At 47.9% G+C, this 13,506-nt stretch overlaps 1 protein-coding gene across 1 annotated transcript; it reads left to right on the top strand.

The window, feature by feature from the left end:
* Window positions 1-3,806: 3,806 nt before the first annotated feature.
* Window positions 3,807-5,180, top strand: LOC119391849 (uncharacterized). The gene has a single exon (XM_037659497.1). It carries the CDS (start codon window positions 3,807-3,809, stop codon window positions 5,178-5,180), a length of 1,374 nt encoding a protein of 457 aa, XP_037515425.1.
* The last annotated feature ends 8,326 nt before the right edge of the window (window positions 5,181-13,506 follow it).

Here is a 13,506-nt window from a genome sequence, read left to right as displayed (position 1 = left end):
CCTGTTTCGTTGTCTTGGTTTGGCCATCAAATACTCTACCCAGAAACACAACTTTTCTTTGGAAAAACTCACTCTTCTTCTCGTTAATCTTGAGCTCGGCATCACAAAGTGCTTGAAGTACTCTAGCAAGATGGTTTGAATGTTCGTCCTCGTTGCGGGAATAAACAATTATATCGTCAATGTAGACGTTACAAAACTTCCCAAGAAACGGTCGCAAAACGTCATTCATCATCTTCTGGAACCAAGCGGGTGAGTTCTTCCATCCAAATGGGAGTCGATTATACTCGTAGATTTCAAAGGGCGTTATGAATGCAGAATATTTCTTGTATTTTTCAGATAGCGGAACTTGCCAAAAAGCTTTGCATAAGTCAATGCGCGAGAACACTCTGCATCCACCCGTTTCATCTATGATAGAGTCTATACGTGGCATAGGAAACGGAAAAAGCTCTGTCTGCTTATTAATTTGTCTATAGTCTGTGCAGAGTCTAAGACTTCCATCTTCCTTAGGTGCAATGGTGATGGGCGACGCGAATGGAGATGTGGATGGACGAATGATCTGTGCATCCAACATCTTTTGGATCTCGTTCTGAAGCCACATTCTTTTCTCCCTTGACATATTGTAGGGCTTTTTTCTCACCACCGTCGTATCATCTAGCTTGAATGGTACCTCAAACTTTGTAGTTGCCGTAGGATATCCTTTCAAGCATATCAATTCCGGGTAAAGCGTCTTCACATCTTCACCTGACGATGGCTTCCTTAGAGTCCTCGAAGGTGAAGTTGAAGTTGAAGCGTTGAGGCTGTGGCGCTTTTCTTCTGTAGTCACTTCTCCAGTCCAGTAGATGTTAAGGTGAAGGGCACTGATGGCTGGACGTGAAAGGAGTAATTCATAGGGCACTCCGTCCAATACCAGTGCTTGCGCAGCGACAGTGTTTCCGAGACACGATATGGTAACACAAGTCCATTTATCGTGAACATCTCGCCTTCCATCGTATCCGTGTACTTCTACAGGTCGTCCCTGTTTTACTTTCTCACTCTCAACAATACTGGCATTTATGACTGTGACGCTGGCTCCGCTGTCAACTAACGCGCTCCTTTGCTTTCCATTAACAAAAACAGATATGTACAATAGACTTGTATGCGACAAATAAACAGCTTCTCTTGATGTCATCGGGCGGAAGCCGAGACCCTCTTTATTTAGTTTTTTGTCACGTCATCTAGCTCCTCATTATGGCATGAGTCTTCCTGGTCGGTTAAAAATGACACACGCGTTGCGGTAGACTTCGAGTTTGCAAAGGGGCGTCTTTCGTCAGCTCGTGTGGTACCTGTACACCTTGCAGCAGGTGTCATGGTTTGACGCTGGGTTCCTAGGTCCTGGAGGTAGAGGTTTCGCATTCCCCGCAGAAGGTCTTCAACCGTCTTGGGTCCTCTCACTTGTATTTGCTTCTGGAGGTCCGGACTCAAACCATGGATGATAAGCGGAACCACAGACGTTTCGGGCAAGGATGGGTCAGCCAGCTGGAGCAACCGCCTTTTCTCGTAAAAATAGCTGAGTGCAGATCCAGACGTGTACTTGAATGCGATTGCTTTGTCCCATAGCAACACCTTGTTCTCGCCAAAAGAGCTGAGAAAACTTTCTTTCCACTCTGTCCATGGCTTGTTGCTGTGAGCGTTAACACGCAACTCATACCAACTCTTCGCTATTCCCGAGAGGAATAATCGCATGTTTTTCACTTTATCCTCGTCACTGTGCCAGTAGTTTTCGTTGCATGCATATTCGTAAAATGTTAGCCAGGACTCGGGACTGCTCGACTCTCCATCAAACATGTCTGGCTTCACGTGTTCGAGACTCGGTCTGCTTACTCGTTCGGTCACGTTTACAAGCAACCGCATTAAATCATTTTGCTGCCTGTTCTGTTCCTGTTGCATTGCAAGAAACTTGTTGAACAGCTCGACGGAGCTGTCAGGCAAAGCAACGGTAGCGGGCTTCGCGTAGTTTCCAACTGGAGTCAGAACAAAATTCTCATAATCTTGAAGTTTCATATTGATCCTCACTGTTCCTTTAGCAATTAGATCACTTGGAGTGAGCTTCGTTCTAGTGCTTATGTAGGAGACAAATTCGTCAATGCTCACTGCTTCCGGAAGAGCTTGTTCCTCTTCATCTTGAGGCGTTGCAGCCAAGATCCGGATGCCACCGCGTTGATTTGCTCCAATGGTGAAGTCCACCCACATCTTGACTTGAATGTCCACACAGGAACTATACGTGGCTGCGCCAATTTGTAATAATACACGTTGGGCTAGGCTATGGTGTCAGCCATGTTCTTTATTTAGAACACCCTCATCTTCCTCGTCTTCCCTCAGTCCTTGTCTTGTCAGTTTATGATTTTCCTCGTAGCAAAACTCCTGTAATCATATCACATGCCGAACGCAGGGCTTCCGAAGTACTAACTCAGGCAACCATAGACTATCAGCTTTCCCAGCTTGCTGCTCACAGAAGGACGGCATCTGAAGTTTCATTTCATCTAGCTTCACTTTATCAGCCCGCCAAAAGGCAAACAACATAGCTGAATTCTTAAACACGTGCCTGATTATCTGTCTGTCAGAGATTGTCACTCATCCCAAGCGCATATATGAGCATTCTAGCAGCGTTTCTCACCTTTTGGTGACGTCACATCCTTATAGTTTCTTTTTCTGATAATGCTGGTCTTAGTGATCATACCGCTATTTTAGTACGTTTCGCTGTGGCGTGCTTAACAAAGGCGTAAATTAAGAATGTTATTAGGTAGTGTCACGTGATCTGTGACTTACACGAACGATTTCCCTAGCACGACGGTGTAAGTCTTGGGACGGCGTCAAAGGCTTAACCTCATAAGAGACCGGGCCAATAATTTCGACGAAAGTCCAGGAGTATTAGAGGGAATCCAAAGCCAAACGAGGGCACCCGTCGTGAAAGTAGGGAGAGGTCAGTCTGTGTCACGCCTTAGCTTCTGGTGGCCTTGGTCCTCGGTTGTCAACGAACGGGCCAATAATTTGCAATCTTCGGCGTATCTGGCAACATCAGAAATTGCAGTGCATGAATATGACTCAGGCGTGTAGGGAAGCATAGCGTCCAGCGTGCATGATGCTTCGCGCCCGTACAAGAGAAAGAAAGGCGAAAAACGCGTGGTTACGTGCCTAGCGGTGTTGTGCGCGTACGTGATGAATCGAAGGACGATGTCCCAATTGGTCTTGTCTGATGCGTCGTACACTGCGAGCATATCACCGAGAGTGTGATTAAATCGTTCAGTGAGGTCATCGGTTTGCGGATGAGTAGTTTCAGTATAGGGTATGCAGAGCCGAACCACGAGACTGAAGTAACTAGAAGAATAAGAATGTGGTGGAGCACATTCGGAAGGCATTTTCAAATCATGAATGGAAGTTTACCACATGACCTGAAAAGAAAGGCACCTAACAGCTGCCTCTTACTGGTAGACACCGATGGAGCAGAAAGCTGGAGGCTTCCAAAGAGGGTGCAGCTTAAATTGAGGACGACGCAGCGAGCAATGGAAATCAAAATGGTAGGTGTAACCTTATGGGACAAGAATAGAGCAAACTGGGTCAGGGAACAAACAGGTGTTTATGACACCTTAGTCAAAATCAAGAACAAGAAATGGACATGGACAGGGCAGGTAGCCCGCAGGCAAGATGACCGCTGGTCGAAGAAGGACGACGACGAAGTGTTTACCTTGCCGAACGCTGCTCATTTCGTTTGGCATTATATTTGTGAATTTTCACAATTTCCGGGGATCATCGCTTTCCTGCGTGCAGCGATGGATCCAGACCCCACTGTACGCAGTCCGGACTTGGCGCCGCCTTCGACGTCAACCTCAAGGAAGCGCAACAGCCGAGAGGACGACACCACCAGTGACAGCACTGAACTGTACACGGCGAGTAGTGAAGACAGCGATGACAATTTCATCCCTGCAGTGAAGCGCAAAGCTAAACGGCGAATGGTCGGTGCGTCTTCGCCAGCTAGCATCTCTACCGTGAAGGCTACCTGCAGTCGTAAACGCCATACCATACTCTTTGTTCCTGTTGACTCTTCGGTCAACCTGAAGAACATAAACAGGCAAGTGATATCGGCACGACTCGAAGCCATCGTGCCTAATGAGATACAAGATATTAGACTCAACCCACGGAAGAATATCTTGGCCATAGACGTTGAGCACCCGGCTGCGCTACATACCTTGCGAAATGTTACGGAGCTTGGAGACATCAGACTCAGTGCTTACATCCCGCAGGATAGCGACACGACGACGGGCGTCATTTATGACGTCGACGTTTCTATACCGAATGCAGATCTTCCTGTGCTGATAAAGCCAGCTACTGAGGCCACGGACATATTGCAAGTATGTCGGCTTGGCAACTCCCGTTGCATCAAGGTGATCTTCAGAGGCGATTGCATCCCATCGCATGTGAAGGTTGGTCACTTTCGTCACGTTGTCCGACCCTACATTCCAAGGCCTCTGCAGTGCCATAAATGTCTGAAACTGGGCCATGTTAGTGGCGTGTGTAGCAACAAGCCAACATGCCCACGTTGCGCCGAACCCCACAAAGCAGAGGCCTGCAAAGCAACTCTCCTAAAATGCAGCAACTGCAGCGGAAACCATGATGCCTCATCGAAAGACTGCCCAGTACTCAAGAAGGAGAGGAGCATTCTGAGGCAAATGGTGAAGGATGGATCCTCACGAAAGGAAGCAGTAACGGTTGTACAAAGACGGCGTTCCCGTCGACAACGGTGCTCGAAGAAAAGAAAAAGCAGTCATCTGCCAAATGTGCCTTCACCTACGCCGCCACCGCCACCACCGCCGCCGCCACGACCACAGCGACCGCCCCCGCCCCCACCGCCAGGTGTGATTCGTCCAGAGGTGCAGAAAGACACTGAGGCGCAAAAGAGAGCATCTGACAGTGATTGGCCTGCTTTACCGCGGGCACACGTACCTACGGAACCAAAGCATCCACAGTCGACAACGGCTACGTCAACAGCAGGCAGTCTATCCGCCCAAGAGGTCCAGGTTTTTTCTGTCCTGAGGTCGCTGATGAGTGTTATCCGCACTCTCCTGGCTAGTCTGCAGATACCTGCCGCTAAATGCGCACTGCAAGTCTTGGACACACTCGAACCAGTACTTGCCGGCTTGCAGTAACAAGATGGCACACCATACAACACATCCGCCTTTCCGAGAACAAGTCAAGGGTGCTTCCATAATTCAATGGAACGCCAGAGGTCTGCAGTCAAGAATGTCTGAATTTAGACAGTTCGTTTTTGAGAACAAGTTCCCCATCATCGTCATTTGTGAACCACATTTTTCAAAAATAGCTCGACTGTCGGGCTATGAAACATTTGTTTCTTCGTCATGCATTGAGCGAAGTCAAGTTGCTGTGTATATACGTAAAGAGCTCACGTATGTTCGCCAAAGAGTAGAGCCTAACGAAGGAAATCACTACGTGTGTCTACATGTCAAAAAGAAGAAGTTGTCGTTTACACTGATAGGCGCATATATACCTCCGTCGCGTCGCCTTGATCAACAGATCCTAAATGATATATTTGCAACGACTCCAGCACCTTGGATATTGATGGGCGACTTTAACGCCCATCATCCACTGTGGGGAAGCGTCAGGACAAATCGAAGAGGCACGAGCCTTGTTGATCTTGCATCACAGCACGGACTTCAGGTGCTGAACGACGGCAGCCCGACTTATCTCCGAGGAGTAGCTTACAGTAGCTGCCTGGACTTGACATTAGTGTCGCATAGTATTGTCACGAAAGTTCAATGGTTCACAGATATTGAAACTCACGGCAGTGACCATATTCCCACGTACGTGACAGTAAGAGGCTTGGGCGGTTCTCCTTCTCCTGGACACTCAAGACGAATTGACTGGGAAGCGTATCAGATGTCCGTGGAGGACAAGTGCATGCACGAACCGCCGGAATCAATTGAAGAAGTGATTCGTAATGCGATGGAGACTTCTACGAAGATGTGTTTGAAAACATCGAGACGTACAGCACTCGACCAAGAGTTGGAGCAACTTCGAGCTATCCGCCGGCGTGCCGAAAGACGATATAGACGCACGAAATCCATCTATGACCTCAGAGAATCCAGACGCATTCAGAAGAAAATCCAGCGTCGTATGCACAAACTTCAGGAACAACGATGGAAGAGCTTCTGTGACTCGCTAGATCCCCGCAAGCCTTTGTCCCCCGTATGGAGGACTCTTCAAGGCATTCACTCACATCCGCAACAGCGTCATCCCTTCGCTGCGCTGGCACTACATCAACGTCGCTCACAGCTTGAAGTCTCCGGTGAATTTTGTGCCAAGATCGCTGGGGACATCGCTATACCGACCGACCTGTTACCACATGACGTTCCGGTTGCACGAGATCAGCAAATGGAGGTTCCATTCTCTATGGAAGAACTTCATACAGCACTGAACACGTGCAGGCGCTCGTCGTCCCCAGGTCCAGATGGAGTGACCTATGCTGCCTTACGTCATCTGGGTCCGAAGGCACAACGCTGTCTCCTGGACATATTCAATCAATCTTGGCATGATGGCGAAGTCCCCGACGAGTGGAAGTGCAGCCGCCTGGTACCTCTGTTGAAGCCTGGAAAGTCTCCGCTGGATTTGGCATCATACCGGCCCATCGCACTAGCAAGCTGCGTCGGCAAGGTCATGGAGAGGATGCTGCTGACACGCATGGAATGGTACCTAGAACATTATAACATCTATCCGGATGCTATGGCTGGCTTTCGACGGGGTCGATCTTCAATCGATAGCGTCATTGACTTGGTTACCTCCGTTCAGCAGCAGAAAGCTAAGAAGCGGCTGTCGGTAGCACTGTTCTTAGACGTGAAAGGTGCCTATGACAACGTGACCCACGAGGCCGTTCTCGAAGCTCTCGAAGCAGCAGAACTTGGAGGTCACGTCTTTCGATGGGTAAGAAGCTACCTCACAAAGAGATCCATGTTCGTTCTAACAGAAGATGGGCCTACGAATAAGCATTTCACAAGTCGTGGGGTGCCACAAGGTGGCGTGCTGAGCCCGACTCTTTTCAACCTAGTTCTGGTGGGGCTCACCGAAACGCTGCCACAGACGGCTAATATATCTCTCTACGCTGACGATATCTGCATCTGGGCGTCCGGCGTGACACGGCCTCAAGTGCGCGCAAGAATACAGAAGGCGGCAACATTGACATCCGCATACCTTCGCCAGCAAGGTTTGACTATCGCTACAGAAAAATGTGCAGCAGTGGCATTTACACGCAAACCGATGTGCTTCTACCCAGTGTGCATCGAAGGCCACTCAATTGCTTATAAGAGCAGCCATAGATTCTTAGGTGTCATCGTGGATCGCGACCTAACCTGGAGTCCCCATGTCGCACATCTGAAGAGAAAACTCATATGCATTGAGAACGTATTTAAGTTCGTTGCCGGAAAATCATGGGGACCATCCGTGCATTCAATGCTGCAGCTTTATACAGCCCTCTTTCTCGGATTTCTACGGTACAGCCTTCCTGCCCTGTCCAACACGTGCAAGACTAACATCCGTGCACTACAGAGCGTGCAAGCCCAAGCACTTCGGACATGTCTTGGCCTTCCAAGATGCTCATCGACAGTTGCAACTATCGCTATCGCACAAGAACAGCCGGTCGCAACTCATATCATCGTTGAGACGCTGAGAGCGTACATACGGCATTTGTCACGGCTACCGTCACATCATTTAGCGTGTTTGCCAGCGCGGAGGCCCCATGCTTCATTCTGCGGTATTGTGACAAAACACTACGACATATTACCACCTGGCTTCAAACCTGCGATGCGTCCGGCATCTGCGTTGTGGACTCTCCATCAACCTGACGTGTGCTTATCGGTTCCTGGAATCGTTAAGAAGGCACGCATATCACCGCTAGCCCTGAAGCAATTGTCTTTGCGTCTGTTGGAAGAAACCTACACTGACCGCAAGCATGTTTACACCGATGGCTCCACTAATTCCAACAGCTCTACCGGAGCGGTGGTTGTTCCATCTGATGACGTACTGTTACAGTTCAAGTTTTCGCACATCACGACGTCGACAGCCGCAGAACTCGCAGCGCTTCAAGGTGCGGTCAAGTACATCCTTCAGCAGCCACCTAATCGATGGGCCATCTTTTGCGACTCCAGGTCAGCTTTACAAACACTACGGTTTGCTTTACGGCACGGATTACACGAACAATCCGTGTACGAGATAAGGCACGACTACCACCAAGCACTCGAGAAAGAACATGACATTATATTTCAATGGCTGCCGAGTCATTGCGGAATTATCGGCAATGATCGCGCGGATGAAGCTGCACGATCGGCTCATGACCTAGACCAGCGGACACCCATACCACTCTTGAGAAAAGATGCCGCGTGGCGACTACAATCACTCGCACGCCGTATCACTCTTCTACAATGGAATACGCCGGGTTTTTCCAACGCGCGCCTGTATTCGATTGACCCGAATTTACAACTTCGTTTGCCATCCGGACTCTCAAGACGCGATGCAACTTTACTGTGCCGCATGTGGTTGGGCGTGGCATTTACGAATGCGTATTCGAGTCTCATTGGAATGGCCAGCAGTGCGGCATGCAACATTTGCGCCTGCGAGGAGACGCTTGAACACATTCTATGCCACTGCCCATCATACCAAGCTCAACGACGTAGTATGGAAGTCAAGCTCCGTCACCTGGACTCAAGACCGCTGACAGAAAAGAAGATCTTGGGACCTTGGCCTACGGTCTCGCATATGCGCAAGGCCACGAAAGCCCTCTTGTGCTTCTTGAGGACCACAGGACTTCACGAGCGCCTGTGAACTAACAGCGCGAGTTCGTGTTGTGTAGTTTCAAACTGTTCATCCATCCCTTTCATACTCTTCTTCTTTCTTCTTTACCCTTTCTTTTCTATTATTTCCCCTTCCCCCACCCCAAGTGCAGGGTAGCCAACCGAGCCAAAGCTTGGTTAACCTCCCTGTCTTTCCTCTTCGTATCTCTCTCTCTCTCTCTCTCATTAATAATAACAGACTGGATTCCAATAGAAGGCAACCGCGCGAGGGGGAGACAGAAAGTTACGTGGGCCGATGATATTAGGAATGGGTTAGAATTAAGAAGTTTTTGAATGAATGCTTACCATTCCCGTTAGCGTTTGTCACCACTGCGCATGCCACATACGCTATCCTCTTGGGTACTAAAGTTAAGTAACGGAAATAGCGTACGTACGAAATGAACGCCAGCTTTGGGTACCCTCTTCTAAACTGCCTATTGCCTCTGTACGACAGAGCCGATTACGCCGCTACGAATAAAGGCTTAACAGCTCATTACAGTGAATTTTCTTCTGCTTACGATCAACAGACTACTGAATCAAATTGGGCTGTTTTGAAATACAAGATATAGGACTTGATGAAACTTCACATTCCTACAACCGCTGTGAGTTAAAGATCTTGATTACATATGAAGCAGCGCATAACGACAGGCACAAAAGGAACGATAGGGACACCGCTGCACTCTCAACTAGTTTATTTCGCAGAACAACATAGTTAATATACAACAAGACGGTGTACCACGTGCTACAATGACGTTCAGGCTACATCATATTTTCTAAAAAGCACACTTCGCAATCGCTCACTAGTGGGCATGCTAGTTAAAGATCTATATCGTTGGCTTAATGTAATACAAAAACGTTAAAAGAATGAGAAAAAAAACGACTGTCTGTTCTAATAAAGCGTGGAGTTGGACCATTTTAGTAAGTGTAGACTACTTCCCGCGCCTCTGTCGCATTTTTGTTGCAAACTTGAAGTGCCTGTGTGCCCGGTGCTTGGGTGGGTGCAGGAATTTTGTGTGCGAATTGAAGGTTTCGAGCGCGACGTGGTAGTATGACGGGCTCCTGTACGTTCGGTTGCCTAACCGCGCGGAGGACAGAAAAAAAAGCCTTTTTCCGTTCCTCCTGGTAACAACAATATCTGCTGAAGGAAGGTATGGCTCCACAAAGTCGGGCGCAAGGAATATGTGCCCACAAAAAACACTCGGCTATGCGAAGTGATTTTGCAATGTTTATATCTTCAAGCCGCCTTTCACTGGGCGACGTGGTTTTATTCGTGAATATGCATGGACATTATCTCAGTGACTCTATTATTGTTTCGGCATTCTTTATGCTGTAGATTTGTGCATGGTAGGGATTGTAGCGTCACGCCCCGTATTTCTTGCAATAAAGAGCTCGGGACCCCAACACGACTGCGCTTGTTTAACTCACCGGGGCGGCTTCAACACTACAAGCTCACAACGACAGGAGCATTGGGGACGTCGTTTAAGCATTCCGCGTGGTATTTTGCCTGGATGACCACAATCCTCTTGACGAGATTGAGTAAATATAACTGCAAGACAACTGGCGGAAAAAACTAAAACCATATGCCGCACCGAGCATCTTTGCTCATCGGCCAAGGCAGAAGGAATGGAAGCCAGTCTGCAAGCGAATGAGGGGGGGGGGGGGTTCACCGCTCACAGCAAACCTGCGAAAGAAGAATTTGTTATGAATTACCGCAATAAAACGCAATTCCTAATTAAGTGCTCCTTTATTCTCTTGCATCTCTACAAAAAGCTGCCTAACTCAGCTTTTCTGGTTATAATAATAATAATAATAATAATATCTGGGGTTTAACGTCCCAAAACCAATATATGATTATGAGAGACGCCGTAGTGAAGGACTCCGGAAATTTCGACCACCTGGGGTTCTTTAACGTGCACCTAAATCTAAGTACACGGGCCTCAAACATTTTCGCCTTCATCGAAAATGCAGCCGCCGCGGCTGGGATTCGATCCCGCGACCTTCGGGTCAGCAGTCGAGCGCCATAACCACTAGACCACCGTGGCGGGGCCTTTTCTGGTTATAGTCTGGTTTTAGGGACTGTACATGTATTCATGCCCCACATTTATTTGAAATTGCATTGGGTAACAGTGCAACATACCTTGGTATCTGCGGGACATGGAGGCAGGGGGTGTAGCAAAAGGGGGATGGCTTTGAATAAGTGCATTTCTTTAAAAATCAGATAAAGATTAAAATCGCCGAGACACTAGTGGGCATGCTAGTTCCTAGATCTTGAAAGGTACTCTGGTTGCTGGCATTCCACACATGCCGTGCAACATACCTTGATATCTGCGGGACATGGAGGCAGGGGGTGTAGCAAAAGGGGGATGGCTTTGAATAAGTGCATTTCTTTAAAAATCAGATAAAGATTAAAATCGCCGAGACACTAGTGGGCATGCTAGTTCCTAGATCTTGAAAGGTACTCTGGTTGCTGGCATTCCACACATGCCGTGCAACATACCTTGATATCTGCGGGACATGGAGGCAGGGGGTGTAGCAAAAGGGGGATGGCTTTGAATAAGTGCATTTCTTTAAAAATCAGATAAAGATTAAAATCGCCGAGACACTAGTGGGCATGCTAGTTCCTAGATCTTGAAAGGTACTCTGGTTGCTGGCATTCCACACATGCCGTGCAACATACCTTGATATCTGCGGGACATGGAGGCAGGGGGTGTAGCAAAAGGGGGATGGCTTTGAATAAGTGCATTTCTTTAAAAATCAGATAAAGATTAAAATCGCCGAGACACTAGTGGGCATGCTAGTTCCTAGATCTTGAAAGGTACTCTGGTTGCTGGCATTCCACACATGCCGTGCAACATACCTTGATATCTGCGGGACATGGAGGCAGGGGGTGTAGCAAAAGGGGGATGGCTTTGAATAAGTGCATTTCTTTAAAAATCAGATAAAGATTAAAATCGCCGAGACACTAGTGGGCATGCTAGTTCCTAGATCTTGAAAGGTACTCTGGTTGCTGGCATTCCACACATGCCGTGCAACATACCTTGATATCTGCGGGACATGGAGGCAGGGGGTGTAGCAAAAGGGGGATGGCTTTGAATAAGTGCATTTCTTTAAAAATCAGATAAAGATTAAAATCGCCGAGACACTAGTGGGCATGCTAGTTCCTAGATCTTGAAAGGTACTCTGGTTGCTGGCATTCCACACATGCCGTGCAACATACCTTGATATCTGCGGGACATGGAGGCAGGGGGTGTAGCAAAAGGGGGATGGCTTTGAATAAGTGCATTTCTTTAAAAATCAGATAAAGATTAAAATCGCCGAGACACTAGTGGGCATGCTAGTTCCTAGATCTTGAAAGGTACTCTGGTTGCTGGCATTCCACACATGCCGTGCAACATACCTTGATATCTGCGGGACATGGAGGCAGGGGGTGTAGCAAAAGGGGGATGGCTTTGAATAGTGCATTTCTTTAAAAATCAGATAAAGATTAAAATCGCCGAGACACTAGTGGGCATGCTAGTTCCTAGATCTTGAAAGGTACTCTGGTTGCTGGCATTCCACACATGCCGTGCAACATACCTTGATATCTGCGGGACATGGAGGCAGGGGGTGTAGCAAAAGGGGGATGGCTTTGAATAAGTGCATTTCTTTAAAATCAGATAAAGATTAAAATCGCCGAGACACTAGTGGGCATGCTAGTTCCTAGATCTTGAAAGGTACTCTGGTTGCTGGCATTCCACACATGCCGTGCAACATACCTTGATATCTGCGGGACATGGAGGCAGGGGGTGTAGCAAAATGGGGATGGCTTTGAATAAGTGCATTTCTTTAAAATCAGATAAAGATTAAAATCGCCGAGACACTAGTGGGCATGCTAGTTCCTAGATCTTGAAAGGTACTCTGGTTGCTGGCATTCCACACATGCCGTGCAACATACCTTGATATCTGCGGGACATGGAGGCAGGGGGTGTAGCAAAAGGGGGATGGCTTTGAATAAGTGCATTCTTTAAAAATCAGATAAAGATTAAAATCGCCGAGACACTAGTGGGCATGCTAGTTCCTAGATCTTGAAAGGTACTCTGGTTGCTGGCATTCCACACATGCCGTGCAACATACCTTGATATCTGCGGGACATGGAGGCAGGGGGTGTAGCAAAAGGGGGATGGCTTTGAATAAGTGCATTTCTTTAAAAATCAGATAAAGATTAAAATCGCCGAGACACTAGTGGGCATGCTAGTTCCTAGATCTTGAAAGGTACTCTGGTTGCTGGCATTCCACACATGCCGTGCAACATACCTTGATATCTGCGGGACATGGAGGCAGGGGGTGTAGCAAAAGGGGGATGGCTTTGAATAAGTGCATTTCTTTAAAAATCAGATAAAGATTAAAATCGCCGAGACACTAGTGGGCATGCTAGTTCCTAGATCTTGAAAGGTACTCTGGTTGCTGGCATTCCACACATGCCGTGCAACATACCTTGATATCTGCGGGACATGGAGGCAGGGGGTGTAGCAAAATGGGGATGGCTTTGAATAAGTGCATTTCTTTAAAAATCAGATAAAGATTAAAATCGCCGAGACACTAGTGGGCATGCTAGTTCCTAGATCTTGAAAGGTACTCTGGTTGCTGGCATTCCACA

The sequence above is a fragment of the Rhipicephalus sanguineus genome, chromosome 4, assembly GCF_013339695.2.
Source record: "Rhipicephalus sanguineus isolate Rsan-2018 chromosome 4, BIME_Rsan_1.4, whole genome shotgun sequence".
Taxonomy (NCBI): Eukaryota; Metazoa; Arthropoda; class Arachnida; order Ixodida; family Ixodidae; genus Rhipicephalus; species Rhipicephalus sanguineus.
Note: the sequence above shows the minus strand (reverse complement) of the source record. Positions and strands in the feature narration are given on the sequence as shown.

Bases quoted from the DNA above. Each gene is read 5' to 3' on its own strand.
- LOC119391849 (XM_037659497.1), top strand. From the start codon at position 3,807: ATGGATCCAGACCCCACTGTACGCAGTCCGGACTTGGCGCCGCCTTCG.